This window comes from Colossoma macropomum, unplaced genomic scaffold (assembly GCF_904425465.1).
Source record: "Colossoma macropomum unplaced genomic scaffold, Colossoma_macropomum, whole genome shotgun sequence".
Classification (NCBI taxonomy): Eukaryota; Metazoa; Chordata; class Actinopteri; order Characiformes; family Serrasalmidae; genus Colossoma; species Colossoma macropomum.
In genome coordinates this window covers 6656334-6681381 of record NW_023494796.1, presented here as the reverse complement: position 1 = coordinate 6681381, position 25048 = coordinate 6656334, and the positions used below count along the sequence as shown (strand labels likewise).

General features: G+C 40.7%; 3 protein-coding genes across 4 annotated transcripts; all 3 read right to left on the bottom strand.

Moving 5' to 3' along the window:
• Positions 1–135: 135 nt before the first annotated feature.
• LOC118817038 (interleukin-8-like) lies at positions 136–3919 on the bottom strand. 2 transcript variants are annotated; one of them, XM_036583694.1, is made up of 4 exons: positions 3659–3919; positions 1405–1540; positions 1137–1223; positions 136–768 (listed from the first exon to the last, which is right to left on the bottom strand). In XM_036583694.1, exons 1-4 carry the CDS (start codon positions 3714–3716, stop codon positions 756–758), a joined length of 294 nt encoding a protein of 97 aa, XP_036439587.1. In that variant the 5' UTR covers positions 3717–3919; the 3' UTR covers positions 136–755. The 2 variants fall into 2 exon arrangements, with proteins under 2 accessions (XP_036439587.1, XP_036439588.1); XM_036583695.1 differs by having other exon boundaries at positions 1405–1537; positions 3659–3877.
• Positions 3920–9915: 5996 nt separating this feature from the next.
• On the bottom strand, positions 9916–14032 carry LOC118817039 (growth-regulated alpha protein-like). Its single transcript, XM_036583696.1, has 5 exons — positions 13959–14032; positions 13029–13227; positions 12011–12146; positions 11780–11866; positions 9916–10664 (listed from the first exon to the last, which is right to left on the bottom strand). Exons 2-5 carry the CDS (start codon positions 13084–13086, stop codon positions 10652–10654), a joined length of 294 nt encoding a protein of 97 aa, XP_036439589.1. The 5' UTR covers positions 13087–13227; positions 13959–14032; the 3' UTR covers positions 9916–10651.
• Positions 14033–22362: 8330 nt separating this feature from the next.
• On the bottom strand, positions 22363–24545 carry LOC118817041 (interleukin-8-like). Its single transcript, XM_036583697.1, has 4 exons — positions 24223–24545; positions 23502–23634; positions 23229–23315; positions 22363–22732 (listed from the first exon to the last, which is right to left on the bottom strand). Exons 1-4 carry the CDS (start codon positions 24278–24280, stop codon positions 22720–22722), a joined length of 291 nt encoding a protein of 96 aa, XP_036439590.1. The 5' UTR covers positions 24281–24545; the 3' UTR covers positions 22363–22719.
• Positions 24546–25048: the final 503 nt, after the last annotated feature.

The following is a 25048-nucleotide window of genomic DNA, read 5'->3' as shown; positions in this document are numbered from 1 at the left end:
AACTACTTGAGTGCTAGCATCAGTGCTAACTTGTGGAGAAGCTTCAAGCTCCTAAATTTAAATAACTGTGATGACAACTCAAGTTGAATTATGCCTCATATATACAGCACAGAATTAATTATCCCCACACCAAAATTTGGTTTATAGTGAATTTTATTTGACCAATATGGCTGAAAATAACAAACATGTGATAAACGATGATAAAACAGTGTGCTAGAAATGTTAATGAGACATTTGAACTATTTTCTTTTTTTATTTTACACTTTTACCAAAAAAATCCATGTCCAAACTTACTCATACTTCTTGAAATTGGCACAACTTATTGAGAAAATATGTGTATATACCATTCATAAGCATAAACATGAGATTGTATACAATTCCAAATGGTCCTGGTCATTTCTACCATGTTCTAGAGCATTCTGATCAGCTATAAAGAAAGTATAGCTCATGCAGTAGTTCTCTAAATTACTAGGCAACTGCAAGTCATGGCTAAATCGGAGAGCTTAGCATGGACCTCTGGTTGTGCATTGTGGCTGCTCAGGAGATGGGAAAAGCAATAAAGCCTTATCCCAGTGCTTTTCAAGCGCCAGTGGCCACAGTACAAAGCAGAATGAAAAAGCGTGAGAGACAAAACGACCCCTGTGCTGGCAGGAATGGAGAGGCCAAGAAGAATCTAAGGATCAGCATCAAGACCATCATCATTAATTGGAGCAATTCTGGCACCAACATCTTGGAGTAGAGAGCAGTGTCTGACCTTAGGGTGACCGGCTGCAGGACAGAGAGAGTTCAGAACCAAATTATAATTAGAAACAATTATTTTACACAAATATTTAAGAAGGAACTACAAGGAAGCATATTCAACCTTTCAATCAAGCATCATACTAATTGTCCAGTATCTACTATGAATTATTCATTATCTACTATGAATTATTCATTACCCTGTATCCACAATGAATTATTGTTTATGCAGTATGATTTATTCAATAAAGTAATGAGGTTAATTAGTATGTAAATGATTAATCTAATGTACATGTTGGCAGTGAAGTCAGCATTTCTGAGCTTGTCCAGTAGGAGTTTCTCCAGAGGCTCATACAGTAGATACAGAAGATACTGCAGATACAGGACAGGGTACATACTTAGCCATGATCTTCTCAATGATTTTCAGGACCCATGGAGCTTTAGTGTCCAGACAGATCTCCTGACCGGTGTTCTTTAGCGTCGCTCTGAGGACCAAACAGGAGGGTAAACATCACACACGGTGAAACTTCAGACACACTCTGCACCTTTATAATAATAATACTAATAATACTAATACTACTAATTCTACTACTACTAATAATAATAATAATTATAATAATTATAATAATAATAATAAAGGACTGTTTAGTAGATCTGATGACTCACATGATCTCCGTCTCTTTGCAGTGGAGGTTCGGGGGGAAGAGCTCCACGCTCTCTATCAGTTTGCCGATCCGTCTGCTCTCGGTTCCACTGCAGCGGCACCGGGGTTCCAAATCCAGACCACTCAGATTTGTACCTGCTACACCAGCCAATCAGCTTCATCAATCTCAGGCCCGGTCATCCTCGTCATCATCATCATCATCATCATTATCAGTATCACAAACTGTCTATATACAGAAACTCAACTATACAAACAGCCTGTTTTAAAATCATCTGAGCTGCAGCCAATCAGAACAGAGCTCATTTACATATATCAGTCTCGGTAACTGTGTTGAAGTGTGAGATACAGAGAGGCTGTAAATTATTATGTAGAAATAAAATATTTAATATTTTAAATATATAAAATATATAATAATTTTATGTCCATTAAACTTCGAGAGAAATTAAATATAATAAAGTTTTGAGAAATCCAGAATTTCATGATTCTTACAGTGACCCTCATCTCACAGTAACTGTCCGTGTGATCAGGGTCAGAGGTCAGAGGTCACGTATACTAAATACAGTAAACAAAATGCACACACCTCCTCTAATAATTCATCAGCAGTAATTCATTAGAAATGCGCATTAATCATACATTTGTTTGTTTAAAGTGACCTTCAGTCTGTAAAAGGTGTTCAGTAATTAAAACATCATCATTATCATTATTAATATTAGTCAGGGCCGTAACTAGGATGAAAACTAGAATCAAAATTTTGGTGAGGTCAATTTTGCAGAAATATGACCTACGTCTCATGGTGAACTAACTGCTGAAAGTATTACACCAACCAGTCTCTCCTTTAGTTTTGCCAAGTCCTTGCTTCTTTTTTTTACCCATCCAAAACTGTTCTGCATCTTTTCCTTTCATTTGTTCATCCCCCATCCCTCCATTCTTCCAGAAAGTACTATTTCTCTTCCATAAACTGCTATTATGGTTCTATAAACTACTGATTTGCCCTGTTTAAGTCTATTTAATTAATCATTTAACTGTTTATTTCTATGTTTATTTTCAGTTAAAAATACATATTGAAACCTACACTAAACCAAATGATAGTTTCAAATGGATTTTATTTCATTTACCTCTCTCTCTCTCTCTCTCTCTCTCTCTCTCTCTCTCTCTCTCTCTGCTGGTCTCTTTTGCATCTCTTTCCTCACTGATTATATCAAAGTACACATTAAACATACGTTATAAAAGGCTGTCTGTACCTAACCCCAGCTAACAGGAAAGGCAGCTACTCATACAGTTAATGAGACAAAACAGACCCTAACCTATCTGCTGATTTCTTAATGTTAGCTACATGATATTATACCATCAATATGCTGGTCAACAGTGAACTTTCTCATGCTGGTTGTAGAATATTACGTGTAGGTAACACAATAAACTTTATCATCTAATTGCCAATATAGTAACTACAGGGCCTGTTGCCTAAACTGAGCAGCTACCTCAGTGTCACTGCTGGACTGAGAATAGTCCACCAACCAAAAATATCCAGCCAGCAGCGTCCTGTGGGCAGCGTCCTGTGACCACTGATGAAGGACTAGAGGATGACCAACACAAACTGTGCAGCAGCAGATGAGCTATCGTCTCTGACTTTACATCTACAAGGTGGACTGACAAGGTAGGAGTGTCTAATAGAGTGGACAGTGAGTGGACACAGTGTTTAAAAACTCCAGCAGCACTGCTGTGTCTGATCCACTCAGACCAACACAACACACACTAACACACCACCACCACGTCAGTGTTACTGCAGTGCTGAGAATGACTCACCACCCAAATAGTACCTGCTCTGTGAGGGTCCATGGGGGTCCTGACCACTGAAGAACAGGGTAAAAGGGGGCTAACAAAGTATGCAGAGAAACAGATGGACTACAGTCTGTAACTGTAGAGCTACAGAGTGCTCCTATATAGTAAGTGGAGCTGATAAAATGGACAGTGAGCGTAGAAACAAGGAGGTGGTCAGAATGTTATGTCTAATCGGTGTATGTCAGCCTACAGCATGTGTGCTGTTACTCTGGTACTCTGGGCAGTATAGCGGCTGGAAAAGTGATAAATGAAGAGAACGGTAAAGTCTATGACTTTTTTCCACATCTCTTTAAACGCTTCCGAGTCCTTATGAAACTGCTAAGATTCTCATAGCTAGTCATGGCCATGCTATGTGTGGTACACATGATGCATGATAATTAGCGTCAGTGGTGAAGTGTGTGTCTCAGTGGAGCTCACCTTCAGTCAGAGTGAAGACAGCCACAAGTAAACACACCCCCACGACTCTGCTGTTCATCGTGATAGAAACTCTTCAGACACTGAAGACACCAGAGACACTGGAGACGATGAAGACAGTGAAGGTGGTGGAGTCGGAGTGAAGACTCTGCTGGGTCTGAAGTTTCAACTGCTGGTGTTTGTGCTGTGAGCTGCTGTGTCCCTCTTTAAATGCTCAGAGTTTTGGCTGTGAGTCAGTGGCAGTTTCGTAACTCCATTCCGGGAAACTCTTAGCTAACCTCACAGCAGATTTTCAGTCAGAGTCAAATCAGGACTTTTTGAAAGTTATTGAGTGCTGAAACTAGCTGGAACTTCACCTTCTATCTTATTACATGCTAAGGCTTATTATTCATTAACTACAGGGACTTCAATGCAAACTGACTGCACTATTTTTAGGTTATAAAAGTGTGTAATAAAACACCACCAGACACTGATCATTTCAGGGGTTAACCTCCTGAAACCTGAGGATCTGTATGGGGGTCCACACTCTCATAACTGCAGAACTTCAAGGTTAAGCTCAAGTTCAAGTTCATGTTAAATACTTTAAATACGTTAAATACTTTGACTGAGAGGAATTTCTTTGGTGCTAATAACTGCCTAATAAAGCTGCAGTTTTCATGATTTTGCATAAGTGGTTTGTTCTGAAATATGTGGAGGTTTTCTAAACGTTACTCTGTTACACTTGGGAGCCTAATTCGGGTTAGTTTAATTAGGTTCAGTTCAGTTTAACGGAGTTCAGTTTAAGTGTGTTCAGTTCAGTTTATTTTGGGTTAGTTTAATTCAGTTTAATTCAGTTCAGTTCAGTTTAATTCAGATTAGTTTAATTGAATTCAGTTTAATTCAGTTCCGTTCAGTTCTATTCAATTCAATACAATCAAATACTCACAATACAAATACAACCCCGTTTCCAAAAAAATTGGGACGCTGTGCAGAATGTAAATAAAAATAGAATGCAATGATATGCAAATCATGTAAACCATGTTTTTAAAAGAAAATACTATAAAGACAACATATCTTTTTTATCTATATCATATTTTTAATTTATTGCCAACAACATGTTCCAAAAAAGTTGGGACGGGGGCCTGTTTACCACTGTGTTTCATCACCTCTTCTTTTAACAGCACTCTGTAAGCGTTTGGGAACTGAGGAGACACTGCTGTAGTTTAGAAAGTGAAATATTTTCCCATTCTTGTTTGACGTAGGATTTCAGCTGTTCAACAGTTCAGGGTCTCCTTTGTCATATTTTTTATTTCATAATGTGCCAAATGTTCTCAGTGGACGACAGGTCTGGACTGCAGGCAGGCCAGTTTAGCACCTGGACTCTTAATGCAGAGCCATGCTGTTGTAATATATGCAGAATGCGGTTTTACATCGTCTTGCCGAAATAATCAAGGCCTTCCATGAAAAAAGACGTCGTCTGGATGGCAGCATATGTTGTCAAAACATGTATATATCTTTCAGAATTAAGGGGATCTTCACAGATGTGCGGGTCACCCATGCCATGGGCACTAATGCACCCCTAGACCATCATGAATACTGGCTTTTGAACTGTGCACTGATAACAAGCTGAGTGGTCTTTAGCCTGGAGGACACAGTGTCCATGATTTCCAAAAAGAATTTCAAATGTTGATTCGTCGGACCACAGGACACTTTTCCACTTCCCCCCAGTCCATTTTAAATGAGCTCGGGCCCAGAGAAGGTGGCAGCATTTCTGGATCCATGTACAGTTTCTTCTTTGCATTTTAGAGCTTGCATTTGTGGATACAGCACCACTGTTCTGCACACAGTGGTTTTCAGCAGCGTTTCTGAGCCCATGCAGTGATTTCCTCTACAGAATCATGTCTGTTTTTAATGCAGTGCTGCCTGAGGGCCCAAAGATCACGGCCAGCCAGTATTGGTTTTTGGCCTTGTCTCTTACATACAGAGATTTCTCCAGATTCTCTGAATCTTTAATGTTATTATGTACTGTAGATGATGAAAAGCAGAAGTTCTTTGCTTTTTTATGTTGAGAAACGTTATTCTTGAATTTTTGCACTATTTGATGGTGCAGTCTTTCACAGAGTGGTGAACCCCTCCTCATCTTTACTTCTGAAAGACTCCGCCTCTCTGAGATGCTCTTTTATACCCAATCATGTTACTGACCTGTTGCCAATTAGCCACCAACTTTACCAGCCTTTTGTTGCCCCCGTCCCAACTTTTTTGGAATGTGTTGTTGACATCAAATTCAAATTGGGCATATTTTTTCAAAAAACAATACAATTTCTCAGTTTCAACATTTGATATGTTGTCTATTTTCAATGAAATATAGGGATTAGATTATTTGCACATCATTGCATTTTGTTTAATTTACATTTTGCACAGCGTCCCGTCTTTTTTGGAAATGGGGCTGTAAAGGTCTGCTGGTCTAATTCATCTTCATCTCATTATATAAACAGATTGTACACAGATTAGTTTGATGAAGATCAGGCTGAGTGATGAAGATAAATAAATATACACAAAGCATAAACACAGAGCTGATTTATAATAAACTAAACCTGCACAGAGAATTTTATCTTATTCAATCTGTGTTTGTTTTTTGGTTATGACCCTTGCTTGTTTATTCAACTCTGTTATTGTGTATTGTGTATGGTGTTTGGTTTATCTGGTTGCTGACCTGGTCTGGTTTTAACTCTGTTATTTCAGTTCATTTTCATTTTCCTTTTAATAAACCTTACGGTTTTTCTTTTATCCGCAAGTATCTAATTCATCAACCCAGTGTTACAGAATACTTTGCCAACACGCAGACAGCAGATATCATGCCAGCCGTAAGTTACCAGGGCACTATGAGTCTATTACTCATTCTGTAGGCCCCCTCACACAATAGCAGAGTGAGCAACAATGACGGTTAACTTCATTTGCTAACAACATGAAAGAGATTCCACTCGATTACAGAATATGAGTACTGGCAAGTCTAAGGAATTAAAATCTAGTTCATCTGTTTCTACATCTACTACTGCTAGTGTTTTTCCTGTTTGCAAGCCAGATGAGTTTGATGGTTCACCAGACCAGAGTTTTTGTTGCAGTGTTCGATTTTTTTCAGTAACTAGGCTTCCAGTTCTGAAACTGCTCACATTTCTTTGCTGATTTTATGTCTGACTGGTCAAGCCTTGGAATATGCCACAGATCCAATCTGATACTTATGAAAAATTCGTTAAAAAATTCAGATCCTTTTTTTGATCACACTTATGAATGACGCCCTCAGGGAGAAGTATTAGTTAAACTGCGCCAACGTCACTGTTCAGTAGCAGATTATGCATTAGAATTTCGTACTGTGGCTGCTGGCAGTAGATGGAATGAGCCAGCTCTGATAATCGCGTTCCGTAATGGACTAAACTCAGACATTTTGTTGGAAATGGTTGTAAGGATGACGATTTCTCATTAGATGAACTAATCACTCTGGCAATTTGCCTAGACCAGCTTAAAACTGGCAAAAGTACTACATCAAGTCTGACAGCTGCAGCTTAACACCGAGGGACTTCCACCATGCATGACTCCCCTGTCAGCGTTTCCAGCACAGATCCAGTCCAGACAGAGCCAAAGCAGTACAATTACACCTGTCTTTCACAGGAGGAGTGACTTTGAAGGTTACACAGAGGTCTATGCATGTATTGTAGCATTGCTGGTCACATTTTACGTTACTGCCGGGCGCATCCACATAGACCTCAGGCACTGACCTCTGGAAAGAGCATAGTATGTTCTTCACACGCTAATGTGGTGAGTGCTCCCACAAAGGGGTTGGTTACAAAGTCATTTCAGCTGCCTGTGACTTTGTGCTGCCTAAATTCTGTCTATGTTTTTCAGCCCTAATCAAGTCTGGTGCAGAGGGAAACTTCATCCACAATTCCCTTGTGGAGCAACTCCAGCTTCCAGTACATTTCCTTCAAGCATCTCTTCGTTTATCAGCCGTGGTTGGAGAGGGGATTATTGATACACTCACTAAACCTGCCACCATGTATACCAGCGCTCTTCCTAGGGAAGGAGATCAGTTTTTTTGTCCTGAACACTTCGGCATATTCTGTGATTTTAGGTCTGCCCTGGCTACACAAATATAACCCAAACATCTCCTGGTCAGAACGTGAGATCCTTAGTTGAACCTCTTTTTGCCGCAAACAATGTATTGAGCTTCCCAGACTAGCTATAAACTCTACATCCATTGAAAGTCATAATTCTGATCAGCCCATAGTCATTGTTGTTTATTAAATAGCGATGGTGCCACATCATCTCCCCAGAATATGAGGACTTGAAAGAAGTCTTTAGCAAAAACAAGGCTACTGAACTCCCTCTGTGAGTACGATTGTGCCATTTGTCTTATTGAGGGGTGGTGTTCCCCCAAAATCTAGAGCTTACCCCCTTACTCAGGAGGAGGATAGAGCGATGGAGGACTATTTTCAAGAAGCCTTGGCTCAGGGGTTCATCCATCCCCTTTTTGCTCCTCCATCAAGAACTGCTTTCATTTTTAGTTATTGACTCTTCCTAATTTTCTGTTATTTTGGGCCTGCCCTGGCTCGAGAAACACAATTGCCAGATCTCCTGGCCTAATCAAGAGATCACAGCTTGGTCAGAATATTGTGTGGCTCGTTGCCTCACTTCCCCTGTTCTTAAGGTCAGAGCCACTTCAGTACCAAGTCCAGAAACCACACTTCAGACAGTCATCCCCTCAGAGTACACTGATCTTCTAGAAGTTTTCAGTAAAAAGAATGCCATCAAACTTCCTCCCCATCGCCACTATGATTGTTCTATAGATATTATAGAAGGTTCTACTTTGCCTCAGGCTTGTGTATACCCATTGACACAAGAGGAGGAGAAAGCTATGCGGGAATATATCGAAGAGGCTCTGGCTCAAGGCTTTATTCATCCATCGTCATCCCCGTCCGCATCCGTATTTTTGTTTGTGAAAAAGAAGGATGGTGGCCTTAGGCCTTCTATAGATTATAGATACCTAAATAACATCATCAAAAAATTTGCAGACCCACTACCTCTTATCCCTCTGGTCTTAGAACAACTTTGAGGTGCTAAGTTTTTTGCCAAGTTGGATCTCCGTAGTGCTTACAACTTAACAGGGAAGGGGGCAAGTGGAAGACGACTTTTATCACCACTAGGTGGCACTATGAGTACTTGGTGATGCCTTTTGGTCTGTCTAATGCCCCATCCATGTTCCACTCAATCATTAATGACATATGGGACGTCCTCAGAAACCTGTGTCTAGTCACTGTACAGCCAGCCCCAGTGTCCAGTCCAGTAGCCCTTCTCCTGTCCAGCACTGGGACAGCTCCTTGGAATTTGCCTGCCAGTACCTCTAGTCAGTTAGGTGGGGTGGTCGTTGTGGGTGGCCTGTGTCCTTGGCTGTCCTGGACTCCTTGAGTGGGGGGGGTGTGTGTACTGTCACACCTGCCTCTGGCTCAGCTGGAACTACAGCCGACTCCACCGCTATGGACTGCATTTCCCAGAACCCCTCGCTCCTTCACGTGATTCAGGACTCTACCAAATGCATCTATCCTCATTCTGCCTCTCCTGACTTCTAATCACTTGCACCTGTTCCTTGTTTCTGGTGTTTTTTGGCTCAGTATATAAGCCCAGGCTTTAGTCTGGGTACTTTGGGAAGAACCGTCACCTTTTGCAACTTCTTCTGGTTTTCAACACTGATTTTTGATCGCCTCTTTGTTAATAAAACTTCTTAAGCTAACCTCGACAGCACGCGTCTGATTCCGTCTGCAACCCTTACATCTCGATCTTTAACTGTAGCTTTGAGTTTCACTGAGCTTCCAGCCTTATATCTGCAAACAATGTATAAATGAGGTTATTTAAAAACATTATTAGTCTGAGTCTTGTGGGGACGCTGGCTTCTTGGTTGATCTTTATTGTTTTGTGCAGGACTCCGCCCACTGAAGATTCTACTGACCACAACAATAAATTCATTTTGTGATCGTGAAATAAACTCCTAAAGAATTGACAGCTGGTGTTTTGGTCATTTGTGAAAAATACAATTTAGACTTAAAACCTCAGTTGTTGCTCCCGTAACAGTCATTTAAGTACCTCCAATGTAATCATGCACACAGAAGCTACTTGAGTGCTAACAGTTGTGCTAACTTGTGGAGAAGTTTCAAGCTACTAAATTTAAATAACTGTGATGACAACTCAACTGATTATGCGTCATATACAACACAAAATGAATCATCCCACAATTTGGTTTATACTGAATTTTATTTGACCAATAGGTTTCTTTTGGCATAAACAAGTGATAAAACATAATAAAACATTGTGCTAGAAATGTCAATGATACATTTGAACTATTTCTGTTTATTTTACACTTTTACCAAAAAAATCCATGTCCAAATTTATTCACACCCCTTGAAATTTTCACAAAGTATTGAGAAAATATGTGTATGTACCATTCATAAGCATATACATGAGCTTGTATACAATTCCAAATGGTCCTGGTCATTTCTACCATGTTCTAGAGCATTCTGATCAGCTATAAAGAAAGTACAGCTGATGCCGTAGTTCTCTAGTAGGTTACAAGGCAGTTGCAAGTCATGGCTAAATCAGAGTGCTTAGCATGGACCTCTTGTTGTGCATTGTGGCTGCTCACGAGAGAAGAAAAGGAATAAAGCCATATCCAAGTGTTTTCAAGCGCCAGTGGCCACAGTACAAAGCATAATCAAAAAGCACAAGGAGTTCCACGCTGTGGTATAGGGCGTGGTAGGAAGACAAAACTGACCCCTGCGCTGGCAGGAATGGAGAGGCCAAGAAGAATCAGCATCAAGACCATCATGATTAATCGGTGCAATTCTGGCACCAACATCTAACAGCTCCATGGATGCCCACCAAGAATGACTCCAGTTCTCCAAGACAGGCCCAGAAAAGCTCAGCTAGAACTTCAGGAAATGAAGGTGGACAAGTAGAGAGCAGTGTCTGACCTCAGGGTGACCGGCTGCAGTTCAAAACCAAATTAACAACCTTCATAAATACTTAAATACTTCACAAAATAACAGAAACATGACACAGAAAATAATAGAAACAATTATCTTTAACAAGTTTTTAAGGAAACACATTCAACCTCTCAATAATACATAATACTAATTATTCAGTATCTACTATGAATTATTCATTATCTGTTATGAATTAGTGTCTACTATGAAATATTCAGTATCTGCTATGAATTGTCCAGTATCTACTATGACTTATTCGGTATTGGCAATGAATTATTCATTATCTACTATATATTATTCAGTATCTACCATGAATGATTCATTATCTACTATAAATGATTCAGTATCTACTGTAAATTGTTAAGTATCTGCTATGAATTGTTCAGTATCTACTATGACTTATTTGTCACATCTCCCTCAGACCTAGCGGTGCCTACAGAGAACGTGGCTGCTCAGGACTACGTTTCCCAGAACCTCTCGATGCAGCATGTGACTCAGGACTCTCTCAGATCCACCCATCCCCGTTAGAGTTCGCCCGACTCCTGATTTACAAGTGTTTGTTAGTTTAGTATATAAGCCCAGGCTTATCGTCACTCATGTGCGTACCGAGCGTGTATGACCTGTGTTTTGTTTTTCACCATGATTCTAGTCTTGCCCTTTTGTCCTATACTGATTCTCTGGCTTTTGACCTCCTGCTTGTGTTTACTGACTGTGAATTTGGAATACCCGTTTGATATTAAAGTACTGAACTCAAGCCTTTGCTGCAAGTGTCTGGTTCCATTCGTCAGCGTCATATTATTCATTATCTACTATGAATTGTTCATTATCTACTATAAATTAATCAGTGTCTACTATAAATTATTCAGTATTGCTTTGATTTATTCATTATATATTATGAATTATTCAATACCTACTTCATTATCCTGTATCCACAATGAATTATTCTTTATGCATTATGAAAGTGTAGGTTCTGCAGTTGTGAGGGTGCTGAACTGAAGTGCAGTAAGGACGCTAATTAGTATGTAAATGTTGACACTGTGGTCAGTATTTGTGAGTTTGTCCAGCAGGAGTTTCTCCAGATACAAAAGACCCAGCAAATACAGGACAGTGTACATACTTGGCCATGATCTTCTTGATGACCTTCTTGACCCACAGAGCTTTAGTGTTCAGACAGATCTCCCGACCGGTCTTCTTTAGCGTCACTCTGAGGACCATACAGGAGGGTAAACGTCACACACAGCGAAACTTTACGCTCTGCGGCTTTATAATAACAACAACAACAACAATAATAATAATAATAATAATAATAATAATAACAAAGCACTGTTCAGTAGACCTGATAACTCACATGATCTCTGTCTCTTTGCAGTGGGGGTTCGGGGGGAAGAGCTCCACTCTCTCTATCAGTTTGGCGATCCGTCTGCTCTCGGTTCCACTGCAGCGGCACCGTGGTTCCACACTCAGACCACATACATTCACACACACTGCAACACCAGACAATCAGCTTCATCAACCTCAGCCCGATCATCATCATCACCATCATCATCATCATCAGTATCATAAACTATCCATATACAGAAACTCAACTACACAAACAGCCTGTTTTAAAATCATCAAAGCTGCAGCCAATCAGAACAGAGCTCATTTACATGCATCAGTCTCAGTAACCGATGCAGCCTGCTTTAAAATCATCAGAGCTGCAGCCAATCAAGGCAGAGCTCATTTACATATATCAGTCCTAGTAACAGAAGCAGCCTGTTTTAAAATCATCCGAGATGCAGCCAATCAAGACAGAGCTCATTTACATATATCAGTCTTAGTAACTGAAGCAGCTTGTTTTAAAATCATCAGAGATGCGCCCAATCAGAACAGAGCTCATTTAAATATATCAGTCTCAGTAACATATGCAGCCTGCTTTAAAATAATCAGAGCTGCAGCCAATCAGAACAGAGCTCATTTAAATATATCAGTCTCAGTAGCATATGCAGCCTGCTTTAAAATAATCAGAGCTGCAGCCAATCAGAACAGAGCTCATTTAAATATATCAGTCTTAGTAACAGAAGCAGCCTTTTTTGAAATCATTAGAACTGCAGCCAATCAGGACAGAGCTCATTTACATATATCAGTCTTAGTAACAGATGCAGCCTGCTTTAAAATTATCGGAGCTGCAGCCAATCAAAACAGAGCTCATTTACATACATCAGTCTTAGTCTCAGTAACAGAAGTAGCCCGTTGTAAAGTTATTGGTTTGTAAAAAGTGTTCATATTAAAAAGTGTTATTATTTTTATCATTATTACTATTAGTGGTGCACATGATGCATGTTCATTAGCGTCAGTGGTAAAGTGTGTGTCTCAGTGGAGCTCACCTTCAGTCAGAGTGAAGACGGCCAAAAGTAAACACACCCTAACAATACTGCTGCTCATCCTGATAGAAACTCTTCAGACACTGGAGATGATGAAGACAGTGAAGGTGGTGGAGTCAGAGTGAAGACTCTGCAGTGTCTGGAGTTTCAGCTGCTGTGAGCTCTCCTTAAGCTCTCCCTCTTTAATAGCTCCGACTCCTGGCTGTGTGTCAGATACTGTTTTGTAACACCCCTCTGAGAAACTGTGAGCTGAGCTCAGACCAGATTTGCAGTCATGATCAATCGGGACTTTTTAAAAGTGACTGAAATCAGCTGGAATTTCACCTACAGGCTTATTACACACCAAGGCTTACCATTCATTAACTACAGCTACGTCAGTGGAAACTGGCTGAGCTTTTCTTAGGTTACAGAAGCATGTAATAGAACACGCTCATTGTCCATTTTATCAGCTCCACTTACCCCACAGGTGCGCTTTGTAGTTCTACAGTTACAGACTGTAGTCCATCTGTTTCTCTGCATACTTTATTACCCCCCCTTTTACCACTGCACTGCTGTGTCTGATCCACTCAGACCAGCGTAACACACACTAACACACCACCACCACGTTAGTGTCACTGCAGTGCTGAGAATGACCCACCAACCAAATAGTACTTGCTCTGTGAGGGTCCATGGGGGTCCTGACCACTGAAGAACAGGGTAACAAAGTATCAGAGAAACAGATGGACTACAGTCTGTAACTGTAGAACTACAGAGTGAACCTATACAGTAAGTGGAGCTGATAAAATGGACAATGAGTGTAGAAACAAGGAGGTGGTCATAATGTCATGACTGATCAGTGTATACATTCACACACAATTCAGGTTCAGGTTGTGAGGAGGAGTTCAAAAGGCTGACCGTTACTAAACCAAGATGTTCTACATAAGATGCTTTTACCTCTTTAAAAAGGTCCCATGCCGTCCTCATGATAAACACGGAAGAACTACTCCTTAATAACTGCCTAATAAAGCTGCAGTTTTTATGGTTCCACACGAGTGGGTGGTTCTGAAATATGTGGAGGTTTTTTAAACATTACTCACGGCTCTGTCATTAACAGCGCTTGCATCATTTACTATACTAAGTACAGTCAAAACGGTCAATGTTTCACTAACTACAGTACAACTAAAGTAAAAGAAATGGAGCTGTTTCTTATGCAGGATGCAGGTCATGTGCCGCGAAAGAGCCAAACCATAAACAGGAAGAGAAAGTTCAACGGTCTTTACGGGGGTGTGTGTGGGTGTGCTGGGGGTGTGTGGGTGTGGTGGGGAGAGTACCTGCAGGTTAATGATTAATCATAATAAGGATGCAGAACTGATATGTTATCAGATCAAAGCTGAGAGCAGAAAAAAAACATTAAAAATCTAACTTTACATGCTATTATATTGATTAATTCTGAAAAAAAAAAGATCAGAAAATAATGACAGCAATTTGTTTTCGAGCTTATACTGTAGACATTGTGCTGAGGAGGAAGTGGACACTCAGGGCGGGGAGGTTTCTCAGTCTGCTGATGTGTGTGTAAAATGTTTCATTTTTCTTCTCACTTCTGTGTGTATCAGTAAAACAATTGCTTTGTCTTCCTCACACACTCTTCCTCGTTCCTCTTTTCAGGGTTCCACATCATTTTCAGACGTTACAATATCAGAGTTGTTCACTGTTGATCAGATGCCAATACCATTAACTATATTGACATTTCTGTAGATGCTACTTTGCACTGAGCAGCTGAGCTCAGTGAAGGAGTCTGGACGCTTTAACGCTTCAGCCGGTCAGTAAAATCTGCAGGAGCTCTAACAATATCAGCTTGTAATGTCATAAACAGGGTGTTAAAATGATAAATGATCATGTTGCATCCGGTGTTGCACAAAGATCTTTAACTGTCACGTTCACCTTAAAAGCTACAGTTTATACCTTAAAAAAAGATAAAAGATCATATTTACGATTTTATTTCGAGCAGACTTGGATCCCAACAGTAAAGAAGCAGGAAGAACTTCCTGATCGTCGAGAATTTTACGTCTACAAAAAGAAAAAAAAAAATCCTCTGGGTGGGTGTGTCCAGACCTTTAACCGGTCAGTGTGGAAATCAAAGCTCTTTATTGTCATGTACACAAAATAAAATTATATTTTAAATTGCATGTTCTTTTTCCTACAGACTTTAAACAACACAATACAATAAAAAACAACTACTGAACAGGACCACACACACGCACACAAAAGTTGGGATGCTGTGCAAAATGTAAATGAAAACAAAATGCAATGATGTGCAAATAATCTAATCCCTATATTTCATTGAAAATAGACAACATATCAAATGTTGAAACTAAGAAATTTTGTTGTTTTTTTTTAAATAAATGCCCATTTTGAATTTGATGCCAACAACACGTTCCAAAAAAGTTAGGATGGGGGCAACAAAAGGCTGGTAAAGTTGTGTAATGCTAAAAACCACCTTGTGGTTCATTGGCAACAGGTCAGTAGCATGATTGGGTGAAAAAAGCATCTCAGAGAGTCTTTCAATAGTAAAAATGGGGAGGGGCTCACCACTGTGAAAGACTGCACGATCAAATAATAATCAATAATCAGCAATAATTCAAGAATAACATTTCTCAATGTTTTTAATCATCTACGGTACATAATTTCATTAAAAGATTCAGAGATTTTAGACAAATCTCTGTATGAAAGGAACAAGGCCAAAAAACAGTAATTGCTGGTTGAGATCTTTGGGCCCTCAGGCGGCACTGCATTAAAAACAGACATGATTCTGTAGTGGAAATCACTGCATGGGCTCAGAAACACTTCTGAAAACACTGCCTGTGAAAACAGTTCATCACTGCATCCACAAATACAAGTTAAAACTCTAAAACACAAAGAAGAAACCAGATATATACAGGATCCAGAAACGCTGCCGCCTTCTCTGGGCCCGAGCTCATTTAAAATAGACTGAGGGGAGTGGAAAAGTGTCCTGTGGTCAGACGAAATGTAGTTATGTTATAACTGAAGTTTGAGGGGAGGAGCATGGCTGAAACCCCTCTTTCATTCAATCTAATGCCCTATAAATTCGCAATCCCCACCGCCACCCCATCTCCTCCCCATTCCTCAGTCCTGCATCAGGCCTACTACAGCTATGAGGGGGGATCTGGCCCTCTAGCTACAGGCAGAAGCTGCCCAGAACTCCAGCCCAAGTTCTCAAATTCTTTTTGGAAATCATGGACACTGTGTCCTCTGGGCTAAAGGCCACTCAGCTTGTTATCAGTGCACAGTTCAAAAGCCAGTATTTATGATGGTATAGGGGGCATTAGTGCACATGGCATGGGTGACGTGCTCATCTGTGAAGGCGCCATTAATGCTGAAAGACATATACATGTTTTGGCAACATATGCTGCCATCCAGACGACGTCTTTTTCAGGGAAGGCCTTAATTATTTCAGCAAGACGATGTCAAACCACATTCTGCATGTATTACAGCAGCATTGTAGTGTTTATTTTGTGTGTGTGTGTGTGTGTGTTTGTAGTCATCAGTTTTGTTTATTATTACTGTGTGTATGACTGTGTGAAGTTCCCAGCAGTGTTTATTAATTTGTGTGTGTGAAGTTCTCAGTAGTGTCTAATAGTCTGTGTGTGTGTGTTTGTGTATGTTTGTGTGTGTATGTGTGTGTGTGTGTTTGAGTGAGTATATCGTCATTAGTAGTGTTTATTAGTCTGTGTGTGTAGTCATCAGTAGTGTTTCTTTTGTGTGTGTGTGTGTGTGTGTGTGTGTTTGTAGTCATCAGTTTTGTTTATTATTACTGTGTGTATGACTGTGTGTGAAGTTCCCAGCAGTGTTTATTAATTTGTGTGTGTCTGTGTGTATAGTCGTCAGTGTTTCCGTGTCTGAATATGTGTATGTGTGTGTGCATTCATCAGTAGTGTTTATTAGTGTGTGTGTATCTGTATGGTGGCCAGTAGTGTGTATTAGTGAGAGTGTGAGGTCATCCAGCCATGCGGAGCTGCAGTTCAGTTCGTGATTTATCGCTCATGAGTTTACTGATAAGACTTCACCAGAAATTTGGACTGTTTTCTGACAGATTACTTCACCAACCAGAATCCAAAAGGCCCGTCGTACCTCCATGCTGTTGTTTTGTGATCTGGGCTCTCACGCTCAACTACTGTCCCTCACTACTACCCTCGACTCAGTGCTCCACGCGGTCTGTAGTCTTCAAGCACCACTTCCACCATCTGCTCCTGTTCCCTCACCTGCTCCTAGTTTCACCACAACCTCCAGTACAGCTATCCCCATCTGCCTCCCACACTTCCCTCTCCTCTATTAGGCTGGCCCTTCCTGACAAGTATGACCTGTCCCCTCTTCTGTGTACGGGATATTTAATGCAGTGCTTGAATTATTTTTCTCATGCCCCTGCCACTTTTCCCACAGATTCAACTAAGATAGCCTTTGTCATATCCCTGATCACGGGTAAAGCTCTCTCCTGGGCCACGGCTATGTGGCGAGCCAAAGTACCCAATTCCTCCACGTACTCAGACTTTAAACGTGTATTTAGGGAGGTTTTTGATCACCCAGTCAGTGGCAAAGATCATGGAGAGCTTCTGCTATCTTTCAAACAAGGTAACAAGACAGCAGCTGAGCATGCCTTGAACTTCTGTACATTCACTGCAGAGGCTGGATGGGGCGAGAAATCGTTAAAAACTGTCTACCACCAAAGCCTTAAAGAAGTTCCTCAGACAGATCTAGCATGCAGATCTAGCATACAATCGTTCTAATTTCATACAATTATCTATTTCTTTGGACAATCTTATTCATTCCAGACAACGCCCCGCCTCTAGCTCCTCTCCAAGCCTCTCACTTGGTCCGTCTACCGAAAAACGGCAACACATGCATGAAGGGCTTTGCTTCTACTGTGGCCATCAAGCACGCTTCAAAAGTTACTGCTCCATTCTCCCTAAAAGCCCCAAAAGGTGAGAGGCATGACACTTCATACTCTCCTATTAGATGCCACAAATTCACACTATGAATTATGAATAACACTAATTTGGGGTTCTTAATGTCTCTCGCAGCGCTAATCGACTCAGGAGCTTCTGGGAACTTTATTGACCAGGAACTAGCCACCAAACTTCATTCCCCTCCACAACATACAATCACCTCTGGCTATAAAAGGGCTGTATGGCAAACCCATAAGTTTGGGCCATTCCCTCCCCAGATAATCCCATTGTTCTTGGGTTAACCTGGCTATCCTTTCACAACCCCACACTATCTTGGTCTAGCAGAGAATTGGAAAAATGGAGTTTATTCTGCTTCACTCATTGTATGACTTTGACATGTTTAACCACTTCCATAGAAAGCCCTGACACTGAAATTTTAGAGATGATTCATGAAAGGCTTTGGCATGATTGCTGTTCCTCTCACCTCTCTACTGCGAGGTAATGCAAAGAAACTAAACTGGTCAGCTGAAGCCAAATCACCATTCGAATCACTTAAACGAAGCTTCACAACTGCTTTGATTCTTTGCCACCCTGGCCCCTTCCTTCCTTTCCTGGTAGAAGTAGACACTTCTGAAATGGCAACAGGCTCTGTTCACTTACAGAGACATGGTAATCCTGCCAAACTCCACCCCTGTGCATTCTATTCCAGAAAACGTAATCCTGCAAAATGCAACTATGATGTGGGCAATCGTGAATTACTAGCTGTTAAGGTGGCTTTGGAGGAATAGGGGCACTGGCTTGAGGGCGCGGCTCACCCTTTTACCATTTAAATGGATCATCGAAACCTGGAATATATGAAAACTGCCAAACGTTGGAATCCTTGCCAGGCCTGATGGGCATTATTTTTTGCACACTTTCTCTTTACAATGAGATCTGGTTCTAAGAATGGTAAGGTGGAAGCACTTTCCTGCCAACGTGATGTGCACTTCCCTGGCAGTAGGGAAATGATTAGTAGGGCACAAATTACTGACCCTGCACCCCAAACATGCCCCATGACAAAACTTGCATTCCCGCAGCCCTTCGAAATAACGTGATACATTAGGTACATTCATCCCTGAGCTCAGGTCATCCTGGCATTACTTGAACAATTTCCCTGGTTCAGAATACATTCTACTGATGTGACCAAATTGGCAAGTCATGTTCCATATGTGCTCAAGGTAAGACACAATGCCAATACCTCTCAGGATGGCATATGCCCCTACCTGTTCCACATTGTCCCTGGTCACACATAGCTGTGGATTTTCTGACAGATCCGCCCCCCCTCGATTAGACATCCACCAATGCTGGTGGTCATGTATGGATTTACCAAAGCCTGCAGGCTGATTCCTGTCAAGAAGCTTCCATCTGTCTTGGAAACGACTGAGAAGCTCTTTCATTTCTTTACGGGGTCCAATACACCTTTTCAATGTGTAGACATTTTTCGGATTGTCAGGTAAACTGTCCGAACTGCTGGCAGTGGATGATTAAATAAGGAGGAGTGAGGTGGTTTGGAACTTGTACGGCTCCAAAGGGTGGCCCACCAGCAAAGGATCCATGCAGATCGCAGATGTAGTGCCACACCCACTTACAGTCCAGGACAAAGGGTATGGCTCTCCACACGGAATTTTGAAGCTATGGTTACCCTATATTGATCTATTGATCCCTTTCACTGTTTTGCAAAGAATTAACCCTGTCACTTACCGTCTTCCAATGCCCTCACATTACCACATCTCACCCTCTTTCCATGTCTCTCTCCTGAACCCACTGCAGGTGATGTGCTGTCCTCTGACAATAAACCTCACCCCCTCTCTGGAAGTGGATGGGTTATGCCTATACTGTCCATACCCTGTTGATCTTCATCGCTGTGGGCACAAGCTTTGGTACCTGGTGGATTGGGAAGGCTGCCTGAGGAACATTGCTGAGTCCCTGTGGATGACATCCTTGATCCCTCACTCCACTACTAAATTCCACAGGTCCCATCCAGGTCACCCAGTTCCTGGCCCCACTGGGCATACTTGTCACAGATCTGATGCGTCTGCTGGTGCAGCCACCTTTGGTGGGGGGCAGGGGGAGCGGGGGGGTGGGGGGGCGGTCTTCTGTCAAGTGCGATATCTGCTCTCAACACCAGAGGTCAGCCTTACCTGAGTTTTGAACTGTTTCTAGTAATGTCTTGATTTCAATCACCTGCAGCTCATCTACCTCCATTTATTGCCCATGCATCTACATACTAGGCCTAGTATTTCTACGTTACTTTACGTTAGTGTTTCTATGTTACTCTATGTTACTTTGGTTTATTTGGACACTAATCTGTACGCTTGGACTTTGCTTTTTGGACTCTGGTAATTTGGCGGAGTTTTGTGAGCTATCTTGGTTTTTTTTTTTTTCTCTCAACTCTGCTTCTGTGTTTTTGAGTAAATGGGGAAAATGGTTTCAAACATACCTAGAGAGCCTTTATTACAGCAACAGAGCAAAATAATGTTAATCAGATTCATAGTAATAATAACCAAAACAACAATAATTAAACAATTACACAAGTTTGGAAAAATTTTGTAACTCATTTATTAAAGTGAAACGCGTCTTCTTAATGTTATGACTTTTTCTTGATAATATTGAATAGAACATTTAATGTTAAAGTTTATTCTAATATAAACCAGAGTGGAGATAATGATGGAAAAGACTGAATAAAACTTTGCTGACTAGAAAGATTGGAGCCCTCCTTAAAAAAGGTAATATAGGGCAGCAGACCGTGCATGCATTGGACTCCCTGACGGGAGTGAACTTCTGAACTCACAGAAGGGAGTTGTACCGGATGACAGTGCAAGTTATAGCTGAGGTTCAGTTTCGTACGTATGTAGAGGGTTGTGTAAGATGGCCCTTTGGAGAGCTGCGCAAGAGGGCCCTGTAAAGGGGGAACAGCCTTGGTTTTAAAGGTTCCCCAAAAAATGCTGTAAGGTTTGGACATGATGGGGACTAAAATGGTATGGAATTGTGTAACTGGGGAAGGGAGTTTACCTCATCACCCCAGAAGGGAATAAAAAAGGCATGTTTTGAGACGATATTCGCATTTTGGTTGACCGGAAACCATTTTGCCATTTGACGCTCAATAAAGCGAAGCCCTTTTCCTTCCTTCCACAAGAACTCAGTGGCTGAAATCTTTTTCATTCCTTTTTATCCTTTTTCATTTTTTGTTGATATTCTTTGATTCTTTTAATTCTTTTGAAGAATTTAGATTACAGACAGTTATTAGGGCAAATAATAAAGACAATATTAGCTACTTATAAATGTCCAGAACCTGGGCAAAAAGAGAGAGCTCTTGGCTGTGACAATAATCTGACATTTAAGCACTTTGAGCTGCCGCCGATTTGAAAGTAAAATTATCATTTATTATTGTTATTCTTCTTATTATTATCATTATTATTATAACCACAGCATCTCATCCACAAAGTGTCAGACCATGTCAAGTTACAGAGCGGGTCTCCAAGTTCTGAGGAGCATAGAGCATAAAAGTCTCCAACGCTGTGCTGATCAATAACGGTAGAGTTCAAACCTCCTCTGGCTTCAACATCAGCACAAAAACTGCACCAGGAGCTTCACTGCAGGGTTACCATGGCTGAGCAGCTGCATGCAAGCCTTACATCACCAAGCACAATGCCATACATTGGATGGAGTGGAGTAAAGCGCCGCCACTGGACTCTGGAGCAGTGAAAACATTCCGTAAAGTGAAGAATCATGCTTCACCCCTTAGTTCCAGTGAAGGGAAATCTTAATGCTTCAGCAGACCAAGGCATTTTGGACAAGCACCAGGCAAGGCCCATAAAGGCATGGCTGGGTGAGTCGGAGGAACTTGCCTGGCCCACACAGAGCCCTGACCTCAACCAGCGGTCACTCTGTTCTCCACAGTCTGACCAAACAAGCTGCAGCTCAGATGTTACCACTTAGAAGTTTCTAATGTGAACGCTTTCTGCTGCGTAAAGAGAGCTGTGACTTAGCATCTGGAGCGCAGACCATCCTGAACTGCATAACATCAGCTGAAGATCAAAACGTTCATGTTTTAGTCACATCTGCCTGTAGTTTTGATTCATTTTATTTAGTTTTCTATCTATTTTATTGTTGCTTTTACATTTATGTTTTGCGCTGATTTTTCTAAATTATTTTACTCGATCACAGAGTTTTGAGCCTCTTTTATTTTAGTTGATAAAATGTGTTTCCAGCGTCTGTTTCAGTCCATCCTTCTATGAGAATTATGATTTTATGACATCCCCACCGCACCACGCTACATTTTAACTTACACAACACCCAATAAAAGATGATTCATATGAACATAAATAAAAAAAAAAAAAACAAAACAAACAGGAACATTTTCATTTAAATACTTTTTTTATTGCTTTTTAAAAAAATAAAAACATTTGTGTGAATACTGAATCGTAACAGGCACTTCAGCTTGTTACATTATTAATATTCAGAACAATATGTACACAACATACTCTTCATATGCATAAATATTTTAATACTTATTTATTCTGGCTTTTCTGTACATTATAAATAACATACATACATAAATACTGATATAAATAATCCAGTTTACAAATGTTGGCCTTGTTTATTGGTCTTCAAGAGAGCAACAGGAGAAACGACCACCAGGTCAGAGACACTTTCCGGAAGAGCCTGAGAAAAACCTCAGGAAATGACATTGGACAAGAGAGCAGTGTCCGACTTCAGGGTGACCGGCTGCAGGACAAACAGAGTTCAGAACAAAATTAACAACCTCATATTAATACATGACAAAATAATAGATCCAATTATCTTTTAAAAAGTATGTAAGAAGAAACCACAAGAAATCTGATTCAACCTCTCAATATTGCATAATACTAATTATTCAGTGTCTATGAAAAATGATCCAGTGTCTAATATGAATTATCCTGTATCCAACAGGAGTTCTTTATTATCTACTATGAATTTCTATGAATCTATTATAAATTATTCAGTATCTATTAGGAATTATTCAGTATCTGCTATGATTATGATTATGATTATGCCATTATGTAGTATGAATTATTCATTATGCAGTTTGAAAGTGTAGGTTGTGCAGTAATGAGGTTAATTAGTCTATGAATGTAAATGATTAATCTAATGTAAATATTGCCAGTGAAGTCAGTATTTCTGAGTTTGACCAGCAGGAGTTTCTCCAGAGGGTCATACAGCAGATACAGGACAGGGTACATACTTGGCCATGATCTTCTCGATGACCTTCATGACCCATGGAGCTTTAGTGTCCAGACAGATCTCCTGACCGGTGTTCTTTAGCGTCGCTCTGAGGACCAAACAGGAGGGTAAACGTCACACAGAGTGAAACTTTATGCTCTGCAGCTTTATAATAATAATAATAATAATGATAATAATAATAATAATAATAAGAATAATAATGACGACGATAATAATAATAATAATAATAATAATAATAATAATAAAGCACTGTTTAATAGATCTGATAACTCACATGATCTCTGTCTCTTTGCAGTGGGGGTTCGGGGGAAAGAGCTCCACGCTCTCTATCAGTTTGCCGATCCGTCTGCTCTCGGTTCCACTGCAGCGGCACCGGGGTTCCACGCCCAGACCAGGTAGACTCATACCTGGAACACCAGCCAATCAGCTTCATCAATTTCAGGCCCGGTCATCATCATCATCATCATCATCACCATCATCAGTATCATAAACTGTCCATATACAGAAACTCAACTACACAAACAGCCTGTTTTAAAATCATCAGAGCTGCAGCCAATCAGAACAGAGCTCATTTACATGTCTCAGTCTCAGTAACGGTGTTGAAGTGTGAGATACTGTAAATTATTATGTAGAAATAAATTCTGACTGTTTTAGGTCTATTAAACTTCACAAACGTTACAATTAATCTTATGTTTAATGATTCTGACAGTGACCCTCATCTCACAGTAGCACTGTCTGTGTGAAAGGTCAGAAGTCACATCTACTAAATACACTAAACAAAATGCACACGCCTCCTCTAAAAATTCATCAGCAGTAACTCACTAGAAATTAGAAACGCATCATAAATCACACACTTGTTTGTTTAAAGTGACCTTCAGTCTGTAAAAAGTGTTCAATAATTAAAACATGATTATTATCACTAGTACTAGTAGTGATACTACATGCTGCATGTTCATTAGCGTCAGTGGTGAAGTGTGTGTCTCAGTGGAGCTCACCTTCGGTCAGAGTGAAGACGGCCAAAAGTAAACACACCCCCACGATTCTGCTGTTCATCCTGATGGAAACTCTGGAGACACTGGAGATGATGAAGATAGTAAAGCTGGTGGAGTCGGAGTGAGGACTCTGCAGTGTCTGGAGTTTCAGCTGCTGCTGTTAGCGCTGTGAGCTGCTGTGAGCTGCTGTGTCCCTATTTAAGTGCTCCAAGCTCTGGCTCTGAGTCAGAGGGAGTTTCGTAACACTGGGAAACTCTTAGCTGAACTCACAACAGATCTTCAGGATCAAACCTATAGAAAGTGACTTGAGCGCTGAGATCAGCTGGAATTTCACCTCCGGATTACAGAGAGATTACGGCACATTTCCTGCTTTTACTTCCTCTTCGCAAATATTCAGACTCATGTCCTGCCTCATCAAACATCTAATCAGGAATTTATTGCAGTAATAAACCCATTAAAATTCCATACACGAATTTATTTGAACGATCCTCACGGCTGTTGTTATCAGCACGTACATCATCAGTCATTCGAACGCAAACTACTGTCAAAACTGTCAACATAAAACAATAACTAAAGTATGATTAATCATAATTGGGACTGTTTATTGCGCAGAATCCAATCCAGAAGTCATGCGCCACTAGAGAGCCAAACCACAAGCAGGAAGAGAAAGCTTAACAGCTGCCACAGCATGCATAGAAAGCAGAGTGTGTGTTTGGACAAGTGTGTGCAGGTATGGGGTTGTGTGGGTGTGGTGGGGAGAGTCCCTCCAGGTTAATGTTCACAATAAGGAAGCAGAACTGATCCTTATCTGATCAGAAGTGAGAGCAGA

What these genes read in the sequence shown, in the direction of transcription:
- LOC118817038 (XM_036583694.1), bottom strand. Translation starts at nt 3,716, where the DNA reads ATGAACAGCAGAGTCGTGGGGGTGTGTTTACTTGTGGCTGTCTTCACT. An exon ending in TGTCTTCACTCTGACTGAAG is followed by an intron (nt 1,541 to 3,658) that starts GTGAGCTCCACT and finishes TGGCTGGTGTAG; the next exon opens with CAGGTACAAATCTGAGTGGT. An exon ending in TGCAAAGAGACGGAGATCAT is followed by an intron (nt 1,224 to 1,404) that starts GTGAGTCATCAG and finishes TTTGGTCCTCAG; the next exon opens with AGCGACGCTAAAGAACACCG.
- LOC118817039 (XM_036583696.1), bottom strand. Translation starts at nt 13,086, where the DNA reads ATGAGCAGCAGTATTGTTAGGGTGTGTTTACTTTTGGCCGTCTTCACT. An exon ending in CGTCTTCACTCTGACTGAAG is followed by an intron (nt 12,147 to 13,028) that starts GTGAGCTCCACT and finishes CTGGTGTTGCAG; the next exon opens with TGTGTGTGAATGTATGTGGT. An exon ending in TGCAAAGAGACAGAGATCAT is followed by an intron (nt 11,867 to 12,010) that starts GTGAGTTATCAG and finishes TATGGTCCTCAG; the next exon opens with AGTGACGCTAAAGAAGACCG.
- LOC118817041 (XM_036583697.1), bottom strand. Translation starts at nt 24,280, where the DNA reads ATGAACAGCAGAATCGTGGGGGTGTGTTTACTTTTGGCCGTCTTCACT. An exon ending in CGTCTTCACTCTGACCGAAG is followed by an intron (nt 23,635 to 24,222) that starts GTGAGCTCCACT and finishes CTGGTGTTCCAG; the next exon opens with GTATGAGTCTACCTGGTCTG. An exon ending in TGCAAAGAGACAGAGATCAT is followed by an intron (nt 23,316 to 23,501) that starts GTGAGTTATCAG and finishes TTTGGTCCTCAG; the next exon opens with AGCGACGCTAAAGAACACCG.